The sequence below is a fragment of the Emydura macquarii genome, unplaced genomic scaffold, assembly GCF_026122565.2.
Source record: "Emydura macquarii macquarii isolate MOO-44397 ecotype Brisbane River unplaced genomic scaffold, CSIRO-AGI_Emac_v2 contig_1692, whole genome shotgun sequence".
NCBI lineage: Eukaryota > Metazoa > Chordata > Testudines > Chelidae > Emydura > Emydura macquarii.
In genome coordinates, this window is record NW_027131829.1 from 2,289,629 (window position 1) to 2,314,209 (window position 24,581).

A 24,581-nucleotide genomic window follows, 5' to 3' on the forward strand; every position below is an offset into this window, starting at 1 on the left:
GAACTAAGAGCCTAAATATCTTTGGGGATCTGGGCCTGCAGGCCTTCACGTTTGCATGCCCAGGCTGTAATCTCATAAGGTTGGGGCCATGTCTTGTCTCCCAAGCGCCGCAGTAAAGCGCCTAGCTCACTGAGCAGCTGGAGGTGGCTTGGGCGAGCCTCTTGCTCAGAGAGCCAAAGCTTGGGCCCCTCGAATGGAAATCTCCCAAGATTCAAAATAAAGTGTAGGAAGAGCCTCAGACACAGAGGCCAATATGAGCTCCTAGCCAGGGCTGCAAGAAGCAAACAGTTAGTCTCTACCTGTGCGGTGGTGGCAGCGGGGCCTTACTGGCCCAGAGATCTCTGTCACACACCCATTAATGCAGACTGAGTCTGTTACACGTGGGGCATCTGCTCCCCACCCCACCCTCAACTCTTTGGGCTGTGCTGCAGACTGTTGCTCTGCAGATCCCCCCAGAAATGCAGAGGCCTGGTAAGAGAAGGGTGGTAACCACAGGTCAGGATTTAGCTCACGCAGGCTGGTTCCTCCTATCATTGTGGGGGCTGCATTAGGTAGAGTGGTCCTGAGTCTGACACAGTCTGTCCTCCCAGCCAGCTGCTCTAGCAGCACTCAGAAACAGGGCTGAACTGTCCCCCACCTCCCACCAGAGCCTGCCCAGTTTCAGTGAGAAGTCTGAAGAGCTGGTACTGGGAAGGATGGGGAGGGGAGGAGAAGAAGAGAAGATTCTCCCAGGGAGAATCTCACTCACTGACAAGGCAGGAAATGTTCCCGCCAGACTTGTTAAAGCTTCAGCAGCGTGTCCAAGATCTAGGGTTTGGGGCACTGAGGAAATAAATAATTACAAAGACAAAGAAGAATATTATTTAGGCTGCCACCCGTGCACCGAAGGCAGGGGGTCCACCACAGTGACCATGCAGTGAAAGGCGATTTTGTAATGCAGGTGAGTTATGTGCTGTGGGCCAGAGATTTCAAAAAGGTGTTGTTTTTTCAAACAAGACAACTGGCACAAGGGACTGGCCCTGCAGATTTCTTAAAAAGGTAGCAGAGTATTTATTCGGTGTAATAGCCTGTACATGCCATTCCTCAGCAAAGCCACGAGGGGTGACCTGCAAGTGCAATTTAGGAAGCAGGGTTTCTGTCAAGTCCCTCATCCAGTTTCCCTCTTTCGGGAGAAACAGATGGAATCTGAGTGTCCTGCTGCCGTGGACTCAGAAGAGACAGACAGACACAATGGGAGCTTGCAGCGTCCTGGAAACAAACAGCCTGCATAGTGAAAGGGAGAAACGGAGATGTCACATGCAGAAGACCATTCTATTTGTTGTAAAGCGTTGGGATGATCACACAGTGCTCAGCACAGCAGGCCCAATCTCATCTGGCCCCTAAGCACTGCTGTAAGAAACATAATAAATAAAATAAAAACTCAAAGATGATTTGATCCCCCACCCAGCACAGGAAGGGAGTGCAGCACAGAACACTGCACTGTACAAATCGGGGAACGGTCACGTGTCTCCAAGCCTGGTCCAAACTCTTCCTTCCCACCTTGATCATGGCGGAAATGAAACTGAAAGAACACCAAGAAAAAAGCCATCAGGGGCTCATCAGAAAAGGGTCCCTTGTCCTGGTCCGGCGGGAGCGTAACCTGCCAGGCTGCCTTAGGCTGCAGGCCGTGGGCTGGAGTCGTGCTCGGAGGCAGGGGAAAGGTCACCTCCCATTCACCAGGCTGCAAGGCGCACACCTGGCCCCAGCTGGGGTAGGGCAGCCAAAGGCCAGCCCGTCCCTCCCTTGCGAGCCACTGGCTGGAAGGGAAGCGGAGCTGCCCTAAGCAGGACGCCTGGGTTCTCTGTGCTGTGGGGGCAGAGGATGGGGGGTCGGACGCCTGGGTTCTCTCATACTCCAAGGAGGGGAGCAGGGATTAGAGATCAGAGGTGGGGGGGATGGGAAGTCAGATGCCGGGACGCCTGGGTTCTTTCCCCCCCCCACCTCAGTAGGGGGATGACCTTTGACCTCTTTGTCCCTTGTGAAAGCCCGTCAGACCAGAGGGTGAGTGTGCGCATGCGCACTCCCCCCGCAAACGAGTTCGCTCCCCACGCACCGAGGGGCGGGGCCAACCGCCTGGTCCCAAGGGCTGCCGACCAATCCCAGCCGCCTATTGGGTTTTACTGCTATCACTCAAACCGTAGAGGAGCCCGATTGGCTCGTGCACGTGACAGAGCCAGAGCCGGGGTCGCGCTCGTGACGCGGCTTGAGTCGGTTCCTCAGGCCAGTGGGGCGACACGGGGCGAAGCTGCGCTTTCCCGCCCGCCGCCCGGCCTCAGCACGGCCTCCGTACTTGGAACGTAACCCTAACCTATCCTCCCTTGCCCCTTCGTCTAGCCCGTGCTGCGCACGCGCAGGAGACAGCAGCAGGCCCTATCAGCTCGCGTCGTGGTCGGAAGAACCGCCTAACGCGCGTGCGCGTCTCTTCCCGTCGCGCGCGCAGTTGCCGTACGTTAGATAGCCCTGCAGTGAGGCCGCGCGCCGCTGCGCATGTGCACAGTCACGGAAGCGTTGCTCATGCGCACCAGGCAGCCCCGCATCACCTCACGGCTTTTATTCCCCTGCGGGGGGCGGCGCCAGCGTGTTGGGGGGGGGGGGGGCAGTTATCGCCCGCCTGCCCAATGCAGGGTCTGCGGCCCTCCCTCTGCAGCGCCTGGCGCTGTCACAGGCGGGACATGGGAGTGACCGGATCTCCAGGCTGCCAGTTCCTGCCTCCCAGTTGGCCTCCTGCAGCAGCCCGAGCTGAGGTTGTGTAGCAGCACAGACCCTCTGAAATACCATACAGAGGAGTGCTGGAAATAGTCCTGCACCTCTCACCCCCCCTGTGATCGTTAACACCGTCTCTGGGACTCACCAGATATGGGAGCTGCAGCTGAATATTTACCTCAGTGCTGCCATACGGCCTGTGTGCTGTGGTTGCAGGCACCTTAGGAAATAAAACTAAGGGCACAATCCCCAGATCCAATGAGAGTGTCAGCTGGAACGGCAGCAGTACAATCACAGGGTTACCTTGGCTGCCTGGGTATCTTATCAGTGCTGAGTTATCTCAGAAGTGTCTTGTGGAGAGACTTGAGTGAAGGCAGGGAAGTAAGCTGATCACTTCTGGATAGACAGCAATTTACAACATATACGGCCGGGCATTGTGCTGGACTGACAAAGATATGCAATGACACACTACTACTACTACTACTAATAATGGGCATGTGGTCCAAAGGTTCTGGGTTGTTCCCTCCGCAGCTGAACATCAGGGATCCTGGCATCTTTCTTCAGCACCAGAGGCCCCCTGAAAATCTTGGCAGAAGAGCACACAGATACAGCCTTATGCCAATGAGACAGGACCTTAACAGCCTCCAATTCCTTCCTCTGCACAGCACCTGCAGGTGTCTCCAAAGCTCATAGGCCAGAAAGCTCTGCCTAGCAATAAGCCTCTTATCTTCAGTTTATCAGCTCAAATGTGTGTTACTGTACTGGGCAGCAGGTTCCTCCTCTTCTCTTGGTGCCCCTCCCCAGCCAGCTTTCGGATGGTTGGGAGAGCATATTGCCCTCCCTCCCTTTCTCTCTCCTCAAGACAGTTTCTATTCCTGAGTCGGCTTCACCATCTGCTTTCACCATCAACATTTTCTCTCCCATCTTTTTTTTTTTTTTTACACAAATGATTTTAAGGTGCATAGATCCATTATCAGTTTACTTTGCTCTCTCATTTCCTTCCACCTTAAACAACTTAGCATGCAGGCTGTGTCTACATTCAGGCTTTCCACACATTTCCACTGTGTCATCTAGACTGGTCAGCATTAGATACGATAGTAAAAAAAAAAAATCAGAGCAGCAACCCAGACTAGCGCTAGATTGTCAGCCCTTCGGGGCAGGGCCTGCCTTTTTGTTCTGTTTGTACAGCACCTAGCGCAGTGGGCCCACGTCTACAGCTGGGGTGCTAAATGCTACAGATGATTTGTAATAACACCACTGACAACTGCAACGGGAAGGTGGAGCTGTGAAAGCCAGACAAGGCCACACTGCCCAGTAACCACTTCCCCTATTCCCCTCCCTCTGCTTCCCACTCCCTCGCCCCAGCCAGCTCCCCCCCAGGGCAGGAGAGCAACACCGCCCCCACCCCCAGCTCCTGCGGCAGCCCCTACGCTCAGCGCGCTTGCGCACAGAAGCTGGAGAGAGGCGCTCGGGCCGCGCAGGCGCGCTCTCGCGAGCGGGCGGGGCGGCGCTGAGGGGCCGAGCGAGCCGGGCGGAGGCGGCGGCCTGGCTGCGGAGGAGACGGCAGCAGAAAATGGCGGACAGGTTCTCCCGCTTCAACGAGGACAGGGACTTCCAGGTAACGCCCGGCCCGCCCCTCCCCCCACCCGGCGGGGGGCGTTTTGTGGGCGGATCGTGGCGATTGCGGGGGGACTGGTCCTGGCATGGGCGCCTTGCCGCAGCCGGGGGGGGGCACCGGCCTCTGCGCCCTTCCCCCCCAGGAGCCCAGCGCGGGGGGGGGGGGCACCCCCTGCGGAGCCCCAGGAGCCCAGCGCGGGGGGGGGGGGCACCGGCCTCTGCGCCCTTCCAACCCCCAGGAGCCCAGCCCGGGGGGGGCACCGGCCTCTGCGCCCTTCCTCCCCCCAGGAGCCCAGCGCGGGGGGGGGGGCACCGGCCTCTGCGCCCTTCCTCCCCCCCGGAGCCCAGCCCGGGGGGGGCACCGGCCTCTGCGCCCTTCCTCCCCCCAGGAGCCCAGCCCGGGGGGGCACCGGCCTCTGCGCCCTTCATCCCCCCAGGAGCCCAGCCCGGGGGGGGCACCGGCCTCTGCGCCCTTCTAGCCCCCCCAGGAGCGCCCTTCCTCCCCCCAGCCCAGCGGGGGGGGCACCGGCCTCTGCGCCCTTCCTCCTCCCCCCAGGAGCCCAGCCCGGGGGGGGCACCGGCCTCTGCGCCCTTCCTCCCCCCCAGGAGCTTAGCGGGGGGGGCACCGGCCTCTGCGCCCTTCCTCCCCCCAGGAGCTCAGCGGGGGGGGCACCGGCCTCTGCGGGCCCAGCCCGGGGGGGGCACCGGCCCGCGCCCTTCCTGCGCCCTTCTGCGCCCCCCCCCCCCAGGAGCCCAGCGGGGGGGGGGGGCACCGGCTTCTGCGCCCTTCCCCCCCCCCCGCCCGGAGCCTAGCGCGGGTGTGTCCAGGTATCACCAGCCTGTGCCCCCATCGCTTCCCTCCAGGCCATGATACTGGAAGTTGGGATCCTTGTCAGCTGCAGTGGCTTGAGAACACCCATGTCACCTTTCCAAATCCTGATTTCCAGTCCTCAGAGAAATACCACCTGCCTCCCAGGATGTGGTTGTGCCTACAGCAGGGGCATAGCTACCTGGAGAGGGTCAGTGTTGATGTGAGGCAGGAGGGGTTTAGAAATGGTGCTTCAGAAATGTGTTACCTGATCTGGCTAATTAATGATTTACTTGATGCTTTGTTTGGCTGTTTAGTTCTTGATTTTTATATTGTTTTAAATGTTTGCTGGATTGCCATGGTAGTGAGATGCTTTATGAATAAAATTCTAATGAACACTGAACATAATCTGAGGACAGGCGTTGAAATTTCCACAGGGAAACTGTAATTGGGTATGTGTATTTTGATGTTTCTGGAATAGGGGTAAATAATTTACAATTGTTTTTTTCTTGGAAATATTAAGTATTCATGTACAAAACATTGTATATTAGCTAGATATCTTTCTGAAGTGAGCCTTAAAATCTGTCAACACTTGCTCTTTCAAATATCTTTCTGTTGAGCAATGTCACTGTGGAAAATATTGAATAATAAGACTAAAGAGAGTTTGCCTGTTCCCTGCATAAAATGAACCCTCTGAATCTCAAAGAAACTACTGCATTACTGCTGCATATCCTGGCAACAGTAATTTGGGTCGGGGATCAATACTGGCACTCAGTGTTTTTCATAGGACTGCAGGTCCTTTTTTAGTGAAGTATGAAAATAGCTGTGTGCAGGCAACCAGATTAAGAGGGATTTGGGATCTTTAGGTAACTGGGGCAGTAAATGGAAAATGCAGTTTAGCATAGATAACTGTAAAATAAGTCTGAGCGCAGTAGACAAAATAGAGCGTACACAGGAACATTTATACAGCATATTGAGCAGGAAAACAATTGTTAAAAATCCTTGCAGCCATGAGCCTTATGTAAAGGCATACTGGGATTTATTAACGGAGAATTCAGTTCAAAAGAAATTACTGTGCTTTTTTCCCTAATGTAGAATATGGTCTTTCACTTTTCAGTTTTTCATTGGGAGGCATGGGGAATATTTTGTGGAGAAGTTGTAATTTGGGATGATTGTAGTTTTTAACAGCATACTTAAAGGCTAAAGATGTTTCTAGAGGCTGACAAGGTGACCTAATGAAAGAATTCAAATTATGAAGTGGAACAAGACTTGAGGAATTTAACATTGCAGGTGGAAGGAAGTTAAACTAGGAATGGGTACAATTTAAATAATAGGAAATTGAGTATCGAGGAGTTAAGATAGAATTCTTTAAACTCATGTTAGCAAACGTGGAATACATTTCCACGTGACCATCAACACACATACCGAAACAATTAAGGATAGGTAAACATTGTGAAGAGAAGACCTAAACACTGACAATGAAGATATTCAGAAATTCACTCATCTTAGTTTCTCCTTCAAAACAACAAACCAGTATGTGTCTAAACTGGCTTTCTTCTTTGGTCATTTTGATTCTGTTGTTCATGATGAATGCTACAACAGATCAGGATTTCTAATGAGAGGCTGTTCAGTTTCCTGACTGGATTACCTAACATTCTCATCTGCTTCTGAACTTGTTTCCTGCTTTCTTACAGAATGGTATTCACAGTTCTATTTGGGGAAAGCAAAAAGAAACCTCCACTGTTCTCCAGCTGTCTTCAGCATGTGCTAAGGTCCCTAACCATATAGGGAAAGAGCATCCTTTAATTAGTATAAAAATTCATTGATACTTCTGTAAAATTAACATTTGCTGCTATATGTTACACTGAATTTTTAATACAGTTTGAAAGTAAATGAAGATGTATTTTAAAAAGGAATTGGCATTACTGTTTTGCAGGGAATAACAATTTGTATCCCCTAGCCAAAGCATGACGACAGATTCTAGTTTATAATAAAACATACAATGTAAGAATTATTGATGGTGAATGTCAATTAGAGAGCATGTATTGATTAGCTTTTACTTATGAGGTCATCTTTACGTTGATTTAAGGTTCTTGAAATGATGTTTTGCACTTATATAGTGCCTTTCATCCAAGTAGCCTGAAGACTGTGTACAAACAACAAATCAAAACCCACACAAATCTAGTTAATGCATCATTAAGATTACAAACTTAAAAACACCCAGGAAATACAACAGTAATTCAGTCATGCTGTGTATCCTATATGTAATTATATATGTTTTACTACATAAAACATGTTAAGTTGTGTGTTTAGATAGTAACAATAGGAATGGAAAATAAAATGGGCAAACCTAGTTGACTTGACTTGGCTGTTGGATTGTCAGCTCTTGCATTTTTTGACTGTGAATTTTAATCATGTGCTCTTAATACTGCCTTAACACAGGTTTTTTGCATAATTTCCTCGTTTTCTTTCTCCATTTAAAAAAAATTGGAAATACCTAATATTTAAATGATACAATTAGGCTTTGAAGTTCCTTTCTGAGGGGAATGGGATGCGTTGGGGTGGATTTCTACCTTTTGGTTTGAGGCAGATTTCTATTTGTTGATGTCTTTTGAAAACAGTCTGGAACATGAATATTGCAGAATTCAGCCAAAGAAATTGCTCAGACCCTAAAATCATGGGTTCTACAACTTTTTCGATCCTTGCAGTTTTCTTGTTTTCCTGTTAAGGAAGGAATTTTGTAGATTGGTGAGACATTTTCATTTATGAAAATTGTCTCAACACATCCTCTTACCACCTCATTCCTCGGATCTGGCCAGGCTGGGAGAATGTATAGCCAGTAATGTCAAAAAGAGAGCAGATCTCTGATTAGGGCCAGTCCAGGTATAAGATTAAAGTGGAGTAAAGTCAGTAGAAGCGGAAGCAACTCAATATTTTGAATGTTTTAATTGCAAATTACAGTGAAAAGTTACATTGTAGTTGAGTGTATATATAAAAACGTGCCAGCCTGCACTTTATTCATTTTTTTAATAAGCAATATGCAGTAATGATCTTAAAATCAAAATGAAAATAACCTCCTTCCCTGAATACTTTAGTGTGGTAGCTAAATTAATTTTTTGGAAATATTTTCCTTAGAAGCTAATCTACACTAAGACTTCTCAAATGGTTTCCGATGGCTATTTTAAAAGTATTTTTCATACAGGTTGCAGCAACCAGAACAAATTTAGTGTCAGGATCTATGAATTTCTGTAGTGTATAAGGGTAAAAATCTAATTTATTTTGTTGAGCATTGGATTGCTTGGTAATTTAGAAAGCAGATGCCTGGATTTTTGCTGAATGCCTTTAAGTGTGGACTGCTGTCGAATCAGTTAATGTTTAAAAAAATATTTTAGAGATTTGGGGCCAAATTTTCTAGTAATGTAAGAAGGTGCATCACCATAGCCATCAATGTAGTTTGTCAGCTAATAACAGCTGTTACTTTGGTCTCTTGTCATTATTACTAGTCTGTGGTGCCATCAATGAGCTTGATAAAGGCAAGACTTTTCTCCAAAGATCATACAATCTAAAATAGGCATTTTACCACATGGGATGATAAAAATGACAGAGGGGTCATGGAGGCGGTCCTGAGACTTGGCTGTGAGCACCTTATTTGGGATCTTGGTGATAGTCTTCAAATGGAGGAAGCAGACGCTGCATTGCAGAAGATCCTGAAAAAGAGTTGGTAGAGGAAGTGGAGGCAGTGGGAGTATGTAAGAAGGTCAAGGGAATACTTAATGGTTTGGAAGAGAGTAGGAGGGATACTTTGGAGATAGGGATGAGGCCAAAGGGTATATGAAGAGAAACAGTATAGGGAAATTCTCTGTAAATGGTAAGGCTTTTTCTTGGAAAGAAATTGGAGGGACTCTCCAGTTGGGATAAGTCAAGAGAGCTGCTTAGCAATTCACAATTGACAAAGGAGGAAATTTAGAGGAAGTCTGCGTGGTGTCTGGACTTTCTTTGTAGATACTCTGCAGAGGAAATGGATTACAGAGGAGGGTTGGAGTTGGGGATTGGTTAGATGCGCACAGTGAGAAAGTGAAGCAAAATTGTTGACTGGGTGGTAGAAAACAGTTAAAGATTGGAGTGAGGTCAGTTCAGGAAGGAGTGGGCTGAGAGCAGGAGAGGAATAGATATTAATAAACTGGAGGCTGTGGAAAATGGCTAATGGGGTCTGTGGAGCAGGGTTGCTGAGAGAGATGGGTATCAACTCAGAAATTGGTTAGAGGGAGCATGGTGCTGGATGAAGATGAATTTGAGTGTGACTAAGGTGATGGCTGCAGGAGCAGGCCCAGAGCTGATTGGAATGGAAGTAGAAGTAACCTGGAGGGGAGGAAAAAAAGGGTGGTTGGCAGCTGGTGTGACGAAGACAGAGCCAAGCATCAGTTCGAGGAAGTATTGTGGGATGAGAGAAGGGAGGAAGGCATTGGGAACTGCAGGAAAATAGGGCCTGAAATGGCTCCTGCATCCGTCAGGGCAGGAGAGAGAGGAGAGTTGCTGGGGAAGCTGTCAAGGGGACTGAAAGAATGATAAACGTAGATTATAAACTTTAATGGTTTTATTGAAAATAGGGCAGAAATTCCAGAGAGGGCAGGAAATGGTTGTGGGGCTGAGGGATGACACAGCACAGGTATAGTCTGGGATTTAGGCTGTTAAGAATGAAACTAGTGAGGTGAGTGTGTTCGCAGAGGTTTATCTATGCAATGTAATGTAAATAATTCCAAGACGGCTACATTTGACTCTTGCATTTCTAAACAAAATATTTCATAGTATATCATTTCTGCATTTTGTAGGGTAGCATGGAAATTTGCACAAAAGGTGCAGATCAACTACTTTGTATTCTCAAAGTATTCCCAATGCCCCGCTCAGAAAAAAATCAGGAAATGAAACTGAGGGGATTTGTTGGTTAAGGGTAATGGAGCCAAAATATTACTAATTTCAGAAACAGGGAAATGGTGCTCCAAGTTAAGTGACTTGGCCAAGGACGCAGAACTTGAAGAGCTGAGAATAAAATTAAGGAGTCCCAGTTCCCTTAATTTTATCACTTAGACCTCTCTTTCTCCCAGAAGATAGCTAAGAAGGGGATGGGAAGAGACCCTGCCCCCTCAGCTCAGAGTGGAAATGGTATTGGAGTGAAAAGAAAGGATATCCCTAGAGATTTTGCAAAAAAGCCTTCCAGACATAAAGCCACTATAACAGTATCAGCAAAACAGACTTACGAGAACTAGGCAGTGCAGGGGAAATAGTAAAAAGGATTCACTTCCTCCCAGTGCAGCCCTTCATTGCCAGTGACAGCCACTCCCACTGCCTGTTACAGGTGATGGAAAGTGTCCAGTTGGGAGCAGAGTGGAGGGTGGGTGAAAGGTGGGTTTACCCCTGTAAGGGTGCCCCAGGAGGTGTAACCTCCATCCTCCAGATCTCAGCCCTGCAAATGCTACATCTTATCACTTCTCCCATGAAACATGTTTAAGCATTGTTGATAGAGTAGTGCTAATGTGATTTGTTTGACCAGTGCAGGCTAGGGTGGGCCGGCAAATATGAATGTATAGTAGTATACTAGTTACACATTTATTTGGGAATATTTTATGGAATTTATTTGCGCAAATAGGCTATTAAAGGGCAAAGTAGCCTTAATAGATCACATTTTCCTATAAGATATGAAGATCCTCTTGTAAAGCAGATTATTTGCTTTTTCTCCCTAAAACTTTTATTTTTCTTCTCCCAAGGGCATTATTTTAGACTGGGCTATTGACAAGTTGGGTTCTGTGGTTATAGCAGAAAGTCACAATAAGGTGTGCCATGCTGTTGTGGAATCACTGAATTTTTAATTTCCCAAAATGCATGGTGGTCTTAGCCGACAGGGCTTCCCCAAAGTGGAGATAAACTTGCAAACTATTGTATTTTGTGGTAACCATGCAGTTGTAGCTGTCGATTATGCTAACTTGTACCTTAAAAGGATTTTATGGTTGATAGCCTTTAGAATACCCAATCCTGTTGCAGTAATTATATATATGAAACACAGTTCTTGTACTTCTACTGGAGTGACACAAATAAAAGGTGGTACAGGGATTTAATTAATGGTTGTGAATCTGTCTGTGAATGATAGATACTATATAAGTCGAAAAACTGATAAGACGTATGCTTCCATATCACCAGAAATTACTCTGCCTGAGAGCTTTAAATTATGCACAGATTTTCAGTGAATTCATTTTCCTGTATTCTCCTTTTCACTCCCCACTGAAGCTCAGGAATTGCAGGCCATGTAATCCTGGGTGCGCCTCTAGAATAATTTCCTTTGCTTATAGGTATTACTTACATAACTAGCCTACCTCCATCACTAGCCCGATAGACTACACAAGTTGTTTGACACGTCTCCTTGCTCCTTCAAAAGAGGCAATCAGATATGCTCTGTTATCAGAACACGTCTTTTCATTAATCAGAACGAAAGTTTTCATCATTTTGTAGAAATGTGGTTAATTTGTTTCAATTTTCATTGTCACGCTGAGGCTGAGATGATTGAATCTGTCCTGAGATAAGATGTCTGAGCCATCTGAGAACAGAACTGTTCTTACTTTCTCTACTTCTGCCAGACCTGCTGATTTTAGAAGATTCAGTAAAACACAAGACATTGACCATATATGAATGGATATTAGATTTTTTTTTTTTAAATGGACAGATTTGTCAAGAGTACAAGAAGCAGCGATTCATTTTGTTTCCAAGTGGCTCAGGCAGTCTTATTTTCTGGACATCAGTAAGAGTTGAGCACCCTTTAGTTTTGAATCTAGTCTTTTAATGTTTTAACGTTGTAAGTGGCTTGAATTTTTGTTTAGTTCTTAGCGGCTGTGCTGACGAAACCAAACATTTGATTTTTATATCCTTGAACAGCTCGTGACTGATCATGGATTATGTGTTGGAACATCCATTGATAGCTTTTCTCCAGGCTGCTACTGCAAGGAAATTCACAGGATAATTTTCTCCAGTCTGCATCTACAAACTGAGAGGACATAATTAGGTCCCAGCATAGGCCACAGACATGGGCAAGTGGAGTGGCTCCCCCTGTACTTGAGCTGTGCAGAGTTATGTCTCTGAAAGTTCAGGGACAGGACTGAGGGAAGGACAAGAAACAGCCTCTCTTCCTGGCATGTTCCCCATAGATCAGTAATCCAGTGTGGCAATGTGGATTTTTTAGAACTTATCATTTTAGAACTAGTAGATTTCACCCTCACACCCCTCATTTTTATTTGTTGGTTGAAAGAGGAAAGTGAGGATTCTTGCTTTTTTCAACTCCCAGTCAACTTCTCATTAAACTAGCTGAATAAACTAAAATGAATTTAATTAAGTAGGTTCATTTTGAAAAAGAAAAATATATTTAATTTCAATAAAATATCAGATTTAAGTTAAAAAAACACACCTAATTTAAAAAAAAAATCCTTTAAAAATCTTTTTTTTAAAGTCAATTTTGATCTACCTTGCTGCACACACCAGTTGCAAATACTGTCTTGCAATTGGTAAGTGAAGGGTGGGTATTTGTCAAGACAAAGCATTATCACCATTTTACACTATGGTAGTTGAACCATAGAGAGGCAAAGAAACGTACTCAAGGTCCTGGCTTCCAGTCCCTTGCTCAGAAGCTCCTGCATGTCTCAAATAGACTATAAGTTGCTTTTTTCATCTGGACAGTTTTGTACCTGAATATGTGTAATAATGCATTTTTCTAGCCTATGGGTCTCAACCTTTTTCAACATATGAGTCTGTTCTAATAGTGCTGATTTCTCTTGCTGCTTATTCACTGAAATTTAATTTCTTCAGTTCATCACATGGTCGTTTTTTACTTCAGATTGTTTTGTAATTTCAACAGTGTCATCATCTTAAATAGGTAATTACAAGGTGCTCCCAAAGAAACTGGCATTTTAAATTCATACTGAATCTTAAGTGATTTGATTGCTTTTGTTGTATTACAATTCTCTTGAGTTTTAAGCACTCTCAAAATGTAATTATGGTATATACACTTACCTAACATTCAAATGCTTGCTGCAGCTTTCAATAAAACCTGACTGCATGTATATTTTTAATTTTTTTGTCCATAGGTATGCATTGTCAATACTTGTACACTGTTTATTTACAACCGAAACAAAGCAATGTATTTTAATAAAAAATGCCCTGGAGGGCATAAGAAAACTAGCTGTTGCCTTCTGCATTGTTTTTTTTTTTTCTATGTTAGAAAAGGACAAGTTAAGCCATCTGGTATATTCACATGATTTCAGGAGACTAAAGGAAAGAGATGTCCAGTATTATTCTGTGAGGCTTTACCAAAATATTTCCAGGTCCCAATGCAATCTTAGCATAGATGCCTTTTATTATGTTTTTATATATAACAATAGAAGTTACTTGGCTTTTAAGAATACTGAGTAGTTCTAATGCAGGCGATGAATGAGATACATTTGCCTTCATTGGTTGAGTTTAATTTTTCTTTTTAAAGAGTAATATCTATTACTCTGACTAGATAACTAGTGTTCCAGAAGACTCACAAGGAAAACAATGTCTAGAAGTAGGTTATTTCACACGTCTCTAGATGTGACATATTTATATAACACCACCACTACTTCCTGCATCAGTTAGGTTTTTGGAGATCTCCCATCCAACTGTGGACCATCATGATCTGACTTAGCTTGTAGGAGCTGCATAAAGCTCTGTTAATTTTGAAATTGCAGGCAGTTGTTTTAAACAGGTAGCTTGCACTTAACAGGTGAAGTTGTAAAACCAGTAGTTTTTTATTCTGGTGTGTGTCTGTGTGATAAAGAGCTGACTAATTATTGTAATTCACTAGTTTTAGCCATCTTCTTTAAGTATAAATCAGCCCAAAAACTACTTTCAAGAGGGCTTCATATATAATAGAGCTCATAGAGATGCTCACAGTTAATATAACTTAATGCTTTCCATTATAAGCCCCTGTTTTCCATCACTTGTCTCCTTTAACCTGAAATTATCCATACTTGCTCTCTGTCTGACTTAAAAAAAAAAAGAAAGAAAAAAGTTTCACCCCCTTGGAACTCTGCTCTCCTGGATGCAGATTTATGGTCTTATCTCTCTTCCCTAGGATCAGAAGAGAATTGTCCTGAAAAGGGAGGAGGTGTTGCATCATTTATCAAAAGTATTAGTTGTTCTGAGGTCCAGAAGGAGAGGAGGCAGACCAGTTGAAGGGATTAAAAAAAAATAGGGGTGATACCACAATAGGGGTCTACTATAGACCACCAAATCAGAACAAGGAGGTAGGTGAGACATTTCTAGAACAAATAGCAGAAATAACCAAAACACAATATGTGGTAGTAATGGGGGACTTGAACGTCTTGGACAGCAGTTGGAAAAGTCATGTGGCAAAGCACAAAATTTCCAGTAAATTCTTGGAATGTATTGAGGATAACTTTTTGTTTCAGAAGATGGAGCAAGTAACCAGGGAACTGCCATTTTAGACTTGATTCTGGCCAAGAAGGGGGAATGTTGTGAATCCTGAAGGTGGAAGACAAATTGGGTGAAAGTGATCATGCAGCGATAGATTTCATGATTCTAAGGAAAGGAAGGAGTGAGAGCAGCAGAATAAGAACAAAGGACTTCGAAAAAGCAGACATCAGCAAAATCGGAACTAGTAGGTAAAGTTCCCATGGGAAGCGAATCTAAGGGGAAAAAGGAGTTCAGGAGAGCTGGCAGTTTCTTAGGTAAACAATATTAAAGGCATAACTGCAAACTATTCTGATATGAGAGAAAGATAGGAAGAATAGTGAGAGGCCAATATAGCACAGGAGCTCTAATCACCTGAAAATCAAAAAGAAATCCTACAAAAAGTAGAAACATGGACAAATCGTTAAAGAGGAAGTCAAGAGTAGCACAAGAATGTAGGGAGAAAATCTGAATGGCTGAGGCATCAAATGAGTGACACTAGCTAGGGACACAAAAGGCGGTAAGAAGAGATTCTTTAAATAGATTAGGAGTCTCCCCTCCCCCCCCCCCAGGAAAATGTAGGTCCTCTACTTCCACGGCAAGAGAGAGATAACTGATGACATCAAGAAGGCTGAGGGGCCAAAATAATGCCCATTTTGCTTCAATCTTCACTAAAAAGGTTAACGGTGACAGGATACTCATCAATTAATATTAGTAACAACATGGAGGAAGGAACACAAGCTAAAATAAGGAGAGAACAGGTATTTAGGTAAGTTATATGTATTCAAGACAGTGGGGCCTGAAAAAATTCATCGTAGGGTACTTAAGAACTAGCTGAAGCAATCCTAGAATCATAAGCAGTTATCTTGGAGAGCTCATGGAGGATGGGTTAGGTCCCAGAGGACTTGAGAAGGACTAACCTTGTACCTGTCTTTAAAAAGGGAAACAAAGGACCTGAGGAATTTTAGACCAGTCAACCTAAGTTCGATACCTGGAAAGATACTGGAACAAATTATTAAACAATCGGTTATAAGCAGCTAGAGGATAATAGGTTTGTAAGCAATAGGCAACATGAATTTTTCAGGAACAAATCATGACCCATCTAATTTCCTTCTTTGACAGGGTTTCTGGCCCTGCAGATGGATGGAGGGAAGCAGTAGAAATGATACATCTTGATTTTTAGTAAGGCTTTTGACACAGTCCCACGTGACATTCTCATAAGTAAACTAAAGAAATGTAGGCTAGGTGAAATTACTTTAAGGTGAGTGCATAACTAGTTGAAAGACTACACTCAGAATAATTATGAATGATACACTCTCCCAGTTTGATAGTGAATCTAGTGGGGTCCCACAAGGGTCAGTCTTGGGTCTGCTACTAGTCAATATTTTCATTATTGACTTTGATAATGAAGTGGGGAGTATCCTTATAAAAGTTAAAACAATGAGAGTCCTGTAGCACCTTAGACTAACAAATTTCTGCGGGCATAAGCTTTCGTGGGCTGCAACCCACTTCATCAGATGCATCAGTTGCAGCCCACAAAAGCTTATGCCCGCAGAAATTTGTTAGTCTTTGAGGTGCTATAGGACTCCTGTTGTTTTTGCTGTATACAGACTAACATGGCTGCCTCTCTGGAACTTATAAAAGTTGCAGGTAGCACCAAATTGGGAAGGGTTGCAAGTACTTTGGAGGACAGGATTAGAATTCAGAATAACGCTGCCGAATTGGTCTGAATTCAACAAGATGAAATTCAACACAGACAATTGCAGAGTAGTTCATCTAGGAATAAAAAATCAAATGCACAACTACAAAATGGGAGAATAATTGACTAGGTGGTAGTACCTCTGAAAAAGGGTCTCTGGGATCACAAAATTGAATGAGAGTCAACAATGTGATGCAGTTGCCAAAAAGGCTAATATTCTGGGATATTTTAACAGGGACGTCATATGTAAGACGTGGGAAGTAATTATCCCAATCTACTCAGCACTGGTGTGGCCTCAGCTGCAGGACTGTGTCCAGTTCTGGGTGCCAGACATTAAGAAGGTTGTGGACAAATGGGGGAGAGTCCAGAGGAGAGCAAGAAAAAAGTGATAAAAGGCTTAGAAAACTCAACCTGTGAGGAAAGATTAAAACAACTGGGCATGTTTAGTCTTCAGAAAAGACTATTGAGGGGGACCAGTTAACAGTATTCAGATATGTTAAGGGCTGTTATAAAGAGGGCTGTGAATGATTGTTCTCCATGTCCGCTGAAGGTAGGGCAAGAAGTATTAGGCTTAATCTGCAGTAAGGGAGATTTAGGCTGTATTAAGAACAATTTTCTGACTCTATGGGTAACTAATCTCTGAACCAGGCTTCCAAGGGTGTTTACTGGAGGTTTTTAAGAACAGGTTGGACAAACACCTGTCAGGGATGGTCTAGGTTTATTAGCCTGCCTCAGCGCAGGTGGCTGGACTTGAGTTCTCAAGGTTCCTTTCAGCCCCACATTTCTATGAGTCTATGATATGCATCCCTCAGCTGCAATTATTAATTTATAGTGGTAAATTAGGTGAGACATGATAGCCGTTGACCAGACTGAAAACCCACAGGCCTTGGGTTTGTTAGCCCTCTGAACTAGAATGGAATCATTTAGACTCTATCAGATCTTCTCAAAATGGCTGCTCCTTGTCAGTCTCTTTTGGACACTCCGTTCGTCTTGGGCTAAGCACCATTCACAAAGCTCAAAGAAACTAGTTGAGAGAGCATCTTCAAAGACTAGATCCTTTTGAGACTGCAAAACCATTTCAGCGATTTCTGAGAATTAAGTTGTTTAAAAAATAGGTTGCCTCACCAATGTTGGAAAGTTCTTTCAGCCATTTCTTTGAAGAACTCTATATCTAGGGTCTGGAGCAGGAAGTTGAAACTTGGCAAACATGGTCCTGGGTCAGAGGTACCTTTTGGTATACCCAAGGAAATGCACCTTGTTTTTCCTGAGATACAAGGCCTCTGAAAATTGTCATTTGCAAATGCTCAATAGTGCTCATTAGAGGCTTGGTATCAAAATCCCTGAACGTTCCATCTGCACTGACCGTTCTCCAGCCCCACAGAACGCTCTACATGCTAATCACACTGAGCCTGCTCTCTACCACAGAGCTAGAGTGCTAGATGGAAGCTGCAGTAGACGTATCAAAATATCCTCAGAACTGGAACAAAATAATAAACTCGCATATATGGCGCTGCCAGCCTCCTCCCTCTCAGTTCCTTCTTACTGCCTGTGATGGTGCTGGAACGACTCTCTTGCTCTCGCAAGCCTCCGTCTTCCTAGTGATTTTCTATCTATTTGAAACTATATACACTGGTTCTAAAGTTCTAGAAAGTTATTATTTAGCTAGGTTCGCAGCTAAGGAAGCTCCTAGGGTCGGGGCATGCCCCAGTCCCCGTGATTCAAGCCATGCGCTGCTTGTAAGAAGCTTATGCCACTGAGCGACCCACATCAAAGTTGTCTGAGGTGCTTGGGGAAAGCCCACCTCTCTGCTAAGTACAAAATTTGTAAGAGTACCAAGAAGGACCGAGATATAAGACTTAAGGCCCTGCTGATGGAAGCAGCACTCAGACCGGCATCGGAGCCGAGATTGGACTCTGGATCGAGTACCGTGGCCTTGTTGAAAATACTCTGCTGGTGTCGGAGCTCCCCCGACACCATTTGTCATCCCCAGTGCCGAAGAAGTGCCAGAAGAAGATGCACTTGGAGAGGGAGCATTTGCCAGTGCCGAAGCTGGCTGAGAGAGCCTCAAAGAAGCCGGAGTTAGCCCAGAAAGGGTCTTCGCCTGGATGGGTACTCGCGCTGACTCTGGGGAGCGGCAGAGGCCCGCACTACTTGTTGGTCCCTTCCACACCTGAGGCGTTCCGGACGATGAGGAACCTGTTGGTCTCGCTGGTGCCGCCTATGCCACGAGAGGGTAGAGCAGTGCACCAAGGAGTGGACACCACAACCGAGGGTTCACAGAGGGGGATGCAGACATTGGCATAACGGCCCTGGCCCTCATCTGCAGGCTGCTTTTTGCAGGCCTCCAGGTGCTCGTCAAGCTCTTGGCACCAGTCACCGGAGTCGCCCCAGGACTGATCCAGGTCGAGCCACTGGTTGCTGAGTAATAGGCCCCAATCCCTGGGACATCAGCACCGATCCACCGAGTGTCGGCACTCTTCGGGATCCTGAAGCTCTCCGAGCCCCAGGTGTTGTGTATCGCCAGCACGCATCAGAGCACCGAAGCTGCGGCACTGCGCGAGTCCTTATAGGAAATCCAAGGACAAGATGAGATCGCGGCATCAACAATGATCCGGCTCCGGTCACTGCTCCCTAGCACCGGATTTTTGACGCCGGGAGTCAGATAAACAAACTAGGTCGGCACCCCAGTGGTCACTGGAGTGTTCTTCCTCGAGCTCGGGAGATGAAGTAGTACTTCTCCTGAGGAGACAAGCTATGAAGCCACCTATGCCTGCCCCCCTGCTGCCATAGAAGGGGGGATGGATGCAAGGACAGTGGTCTGGACCCTGGCAGTACTGGAACCCCGGGGGTTCCCCCACCCCATGATACCATATCCACTCTCCTTTATGGGCGCTTCGGTGCCACATTCCTCAAAGGACATCACTACGGCACTGACTGTAGACGTTGACCCAAACTATGAGGCATTGTTGTCAGGCAGCCCATCGATGGCTACCCCATCTTGGGAAGAGGTGCCCACACCCCCTCAACTGCCAGCCTCATCCTTCCTGGGGCCTGGATGATGATAGGGCACGTCGGGACCTGCTGAGAAGGGTAGCGGCTAACCTGGGCCTTAAGATTGAGGTGCTCAAAGAACTGGTGGATGAACTCTTTGGAGTCCTGGTATCCGCAACTCCTTCTAGAGTGGCCCTCCCTGTGCATGGTGGAGTGGTCAAACTGGCTAAGGCCTTGTGGCAAACTCCAGCGTCTCTGCCCCCCACATCCAAGCAGGCACAGAAAAATATTATGTGCTCACTAAGGGATTTGAATATTTGTATTCCCATCTGGCTCCGGGCTCGTTGGTGGTCATGATGGCAAACGAGTGAGACAGGCAAGGGCAAATGAGCTCTACGCCAAAGAATAAAGAGACAAAAAAGATGGACTTATTTGGACGGAAAATTTATTCAACGGCAAGCTTGCAGCGAAGGGTAGCTAACCATCAGGCGTTGCTGGGGCAATACCACCTTAACATATGGTAGTTGCTCAAGAAATTCACAGATTCCCTCCCCCAGCCCTCAAAGCAGGAGTTCAAGGCCATCCTGGAGGAGGGTAGGACTGTGGCCAGGGCCTCACTACAGGCAGCTTCAGACGCAGCGGACTTGGCAGCATGGGCGATGGCTTCCTCAATGTCTATGAGGAGGGCCTCGTGGCTCCAGTCATCTGGTCTCTCGACGGAGGTACAACACTCCATCCAGGACCTCCCGTGTGATGCTGCTGCTCTGTTCGCAGACCAAACTGACTCCAGGCTGCATGGTCTAGAGTACTCTAGGGCCTTGTTGCGATTTTTGGGCCTTTATACCCCTTCCTGATCAAGAAGGCACTTCAGGCCTTCACAGCAGCAGTGCTTCAGAGGACAGTCCAGAGGAAAGCCCTAGAGGAGACAAAACAGAGGTTACAAGCGCCGGTGGGGAATTCACCGGCATCATTCTCGAAGCCAGGCCCAAGCTGCCATTCCTCAGGTGGAAAGAAATGCTTTTGAAGGTGCGCCCGAGGACGACTGAGCAGTTCATATCTGAGATCCAGTTTGCCCCCCACCTTGCCTCTTCCTCCTGGCCTGCAGGGCAATTACGTCAGACCTCTGGGTTTTGAACATGGTGGCTACTGGCTACATGCTTCAGTTCACTTCGATCCCACCCTCCTTCCCTGTGCCTCTTCAGGGACCCCTCTCACGAGCAACTCCTCGTCCAGGAGGTTCAAGCCTTCATACAGTTAGGGGCGGTGGAGAAAGTTCATCACAACCTGAGGGGAAAAGGGTTCTACTCAAGGTACTTTCTGATCCCCAAAGCGAAAGGGGGCCTCAGGCCCCTATTAGACCTGCGGGCCCTGAACAAGTTTCTCAAAAGGTTAAAGTTTAGCATGGTCTCCTTAGCAGCCATCATTCTCTCGCTGGATCTGGGCGACTGGTTTGCTGCCCTCGATTTAAAGGACGCTTACTTCCATATCACCATCTTCCCAGGCCACAGGAGGTTCCTGTGGTGTACAGTAAGTGTGCAGCATTTCCAATTTGCGGTTCTATCATTTGGTCTTTGCACTGCTCCCTGCGTTTTTACCAAGTGTATGGCAGTGGCAGGGGCCCACCTCTGGTGCAAAAGGGTGCAGGTTTTCCCCGTACCTGGACAATAGGCTGATCAGAGGCCGCTCGAGGGAGGAAGTCCATTGAAACGTGCAGATTGTGAGAGACGTGCCAGTTGCTGGGCCTGTTAATAAATGAACAGAAGTCATTACTCATTCTGGTTCAGAGAATAGAGTTTGTGGGGCCAATCTAGGCTCTGTACAAGCCAGAGCACTGCTGCCTGCCACCAGATTCCAAGCAATGACAAAGATTATAGCCTGCCTAAGTGGCTACCTGGTTACATGGCGAGGGTATGCCTCAGCCTGCTAGGACATATGGTGGCTTGTACCTACGTGATCTGTCATGCGAGGCTATGCTTGTGGCCGCTCCAGATGTGGCTGGCTGTGGTATATTCTCTGTCAAGACATCCCCTGGACAGGGTGGTCACAATCCCCTCCCACATACTTACCTCTCTAGAGTGGCGGACAAACCCCAGTCAGGTACTTGCAGGAATTCCCTTTGTGGCTCCGAGGCCGACACGGTCCCTGGTCTCGGATGCCTCGGACCTCGGATGGGGACCGCCAGGTCGCTGGTCCAGGGAGGAGCTGAGTGTGCATATAAATGTCAAGGAGCTCAGAGCCATCAGGCTGGCATGCGAGGTGTTTCGGCCTCATCTGTCCAACAGGATAATGAGAGTACTCATGGACAACACAGCAGCAATGTATTATATCAACAGGCAAGGAGGAGCCAGGTCCCCAGCCCTATGCCAGGAAGCCATATGTCTCTGGGACTTTTGTGTGGAGCACAACATTATCCTGGAAACGGTCCATCTGCCGGATCTGAAGAATATCCTGGAAGATTGTTTGAGCAGATCCTTTTGCTCTCACCATGATTGGTCACTCCACCAGGAGGTAGCCAACTGCATCTTCCAAAGATGGAGAGTTTCCTGGGTGACCTGTTTGCCACAGGGTGAACAGAAAATGTGCCCGCTTCTGTTCTCTGATGGGGTCGGAGGATGGCTCCCTGTCAGATGCGTTTCTACTCTCGTGGTCGGGGGGTGGGGTTCATGTAAGGATTTCCCCTGATACTGTTGGTGCACAGAGTCCTGAGGAAAGTCAAGAGAGACAAAGCTCGAATCATTCTGGTAGCCCTGGAGTGGCCTCGCCAGCACTGGTTTGGGATGCTGCTAGATCTCTCTGTGGCTCAGCCGTGGTCTCTACTGCTGCGCCTGGATCTCATCTCCCAGAAAAACGGCCGACTGCTTCACCCAGACCTAGCCTCCTTACATCTGACAGCTTGGCTGCTGCGTGGCTGTGCGGAGAAAAGCGACACTGTTTGGCCCAGGTCCAGAGTGCTGCTGGAAAGCAGAAAGCCTTCCACTAGAGCGTCCTGCCTAGCAAAGTGGAAACACTTCAACTGCTGGGCGGCCAATCACAAGGTGTCGCCGACGAAGTCTTCTATACAGATGATCCTGGACTACCTGCTTCATTTGAAAAAGGGAGATTAGCCTTTTCATCGGTGAAAGTCCACCTAGCAGCAATATCGGCATTCCACCCACCGATTCAGGGCAGATTGGTCTTCTCTCATACAATGATTTCTAGATTTCTCAAGGGCTGGAAAGACTCTTCCTTCAGATTAGGGAGCCAGTTGCCCAATGGGACCTGAACCTTGTCCTGTCTTGGCTCACAGCTCTGCCCTTCAAATTGTTGGCCTCCTGCTTGCTCATGCATCTCTCGTGGAAGGTGGCGTTCTTGGTAGCAATCACTTCTGCACACAGTGTTTCGGAGATTAAGGCTCTGACCTCAGAGCTGCCTTATATGGTGTTTTTCAAGGATAAAGTCCGGCTCTGCCCCCACCCGGCATTCCTCCCTAAGGTCATCTCCTACTTTTATGTTAACCAGGACATCTTTTTGCCGGTATTCTTCCCTAAACCTCATAGCTCTGATAAAGAGATGCGTCTGCACTCACTTGATGTAAGGAGGGCTCTGGCCTTCTACATCGATAGGACCAGATCATTCCGCCCCTCCACACAGTTCTGTGTGGCAGTTGCAGATAGGATGAAGTGCAAACCCGTTTCCTCGCAGCAAATGTCATCCTGGATCACAGCCTGCATTCGCGCCTGTTATGAACATGCCAGGGCCGTGCCTCCAGCATTCCTGTCAGCTCATTCCACTAGAGCTCAGGTGTCTTCGGCGGCCTACCTGGCACATGTACCTATTAAGGATATTTGTTGGGCCACTATGTGGTCGTCTGTGCATACCTTCACATCCCACTATGCCACCACGCAGCAAGCTCGAGATGACGCGGGATTCGAGAGAGCGATTCTGCAGTCTTCACAGCCACGAACTCCGCCCACCTCTGGAGGTACAGCTGGTGAGTCACCTACATTCAGAATGGACATGAGCAAGCACTCGAAAAACAGAATGGTTACTTACCTCGTAACTGTTCTTCGAGATGTGTTGCTCCTGTCCATTCCACAACCCACCCTCCATCCCCTCTGTCGGAGTTCTGGCAAGAAGGAACTGAGAGGAAGGGGGAGGTAGCGCCATATATGCGAGTGCATACGCATGCTGCTGCAGAGGGCATTAGAGCCGGCCCTATGGGTACCGCTAGGGGAAAAAGCTTCCAGCACTGGTGCATGTGGTGTGCGCACACCTACATTCAGAATGGACATGAGCAACACATCTTGAAGAACAACAGTTACAAGGTAAGTAACCGTTCTGCTCAGCCCGCAAGCTATAAAATAGAATAAGGATGTTGAGTGATAACTCTACAGAGTTAGGACTTGATGTTGTTTGAGTAGTGCGTTGGTTTGTCTCCACAGCCTGGGTTTCTGCATTGTTTCATGAAGGAATTGAAGTCAAGCAGCCACCTCCCTGCTCTCATCCCAAAGTGTAGTAATAGTTTTAGATATACCAGCTGCCTTTCCACATGTCAGGAGTGTCATTGACAGCTTCTGTGAGTTCATGGGCTCATTGTGGACTTTGCAGTCTCTGAAGAGTGAGCAAAGTTACTGCTTAACGTGTTTCATTCTGTGCTTTGCTTTAGGGGCTGATTTACCATTTAGGATGAGTTGGTGTACCACTTGGATGGGAGAGACTTCAGCAATGCAGCTTGGTGGCTGTCCATTAGGATTCAGCTTGTGAATACTGGCCCATGCTTTTTTGCTATTATGGCACGGGTTTGATGTTTCAATCAACTCTTTCCAGTGGTTGTGCTGCTTCCTTCCAGTCTTTCTCATAAGCATTCCCTGAGCCCAGTGGTGGCTTCTTCACTGAAGATATCCAGGTCAAACATTTCTGAGTATCTCTCTCATTGTTGGCTTGTCTGTTTTGAAAGCTCAGGTACATATAGTGTCCAACATCCCCTATGGATGTGCTTTTGGGCAGCCTTCCATGCCAGGGGAACAAATTCTCCACAGTGCTCATGTGTCAGAGTAATGTTATAGACGGATTCATCCAATTCAAAGGTAAAACCTTCCCAGTCAGCGTTTCTGAAGCTGAATCTCAGCCTTTGTTTTCCTGGGTTTTTCTGCAGCCCCTATTGTCACTTGCACTGGTCTATGCTGTGATCTGGGATCGCTTCTGAAGTTGCCTGCATTTTCAGAAGTAACATAGGCTAGGTCAGGATTGTTCCATTTTGTGCTTTGGAAGGTA

At 46.9% G+C, this 24,581-nt stretch overlaps 1 protein-coding gene across 1 annotated transcript in view; it reads left to right on the top strand.

Moving 5' to 3' along the window:
* The first annotated feature begins 4,155 nt into the window (after positions 1-4,155).
* The window catches only part of GPATCH8 (G-patch domain containing 8), a 79,360-nt gene continuing 58,934 nt past the window's right edge, over positions 4,156-24,581 (top strand). Inside the window, 1 exon segment of the mRNA XM_067556270.1 lies at positions 4,156-4,360. Coding sequence (XP_067412371.1) covers positions 4,316-4,360 — 45 coding nt within the window. The 5' untranslated portion in view covers positions 4,156-4,315.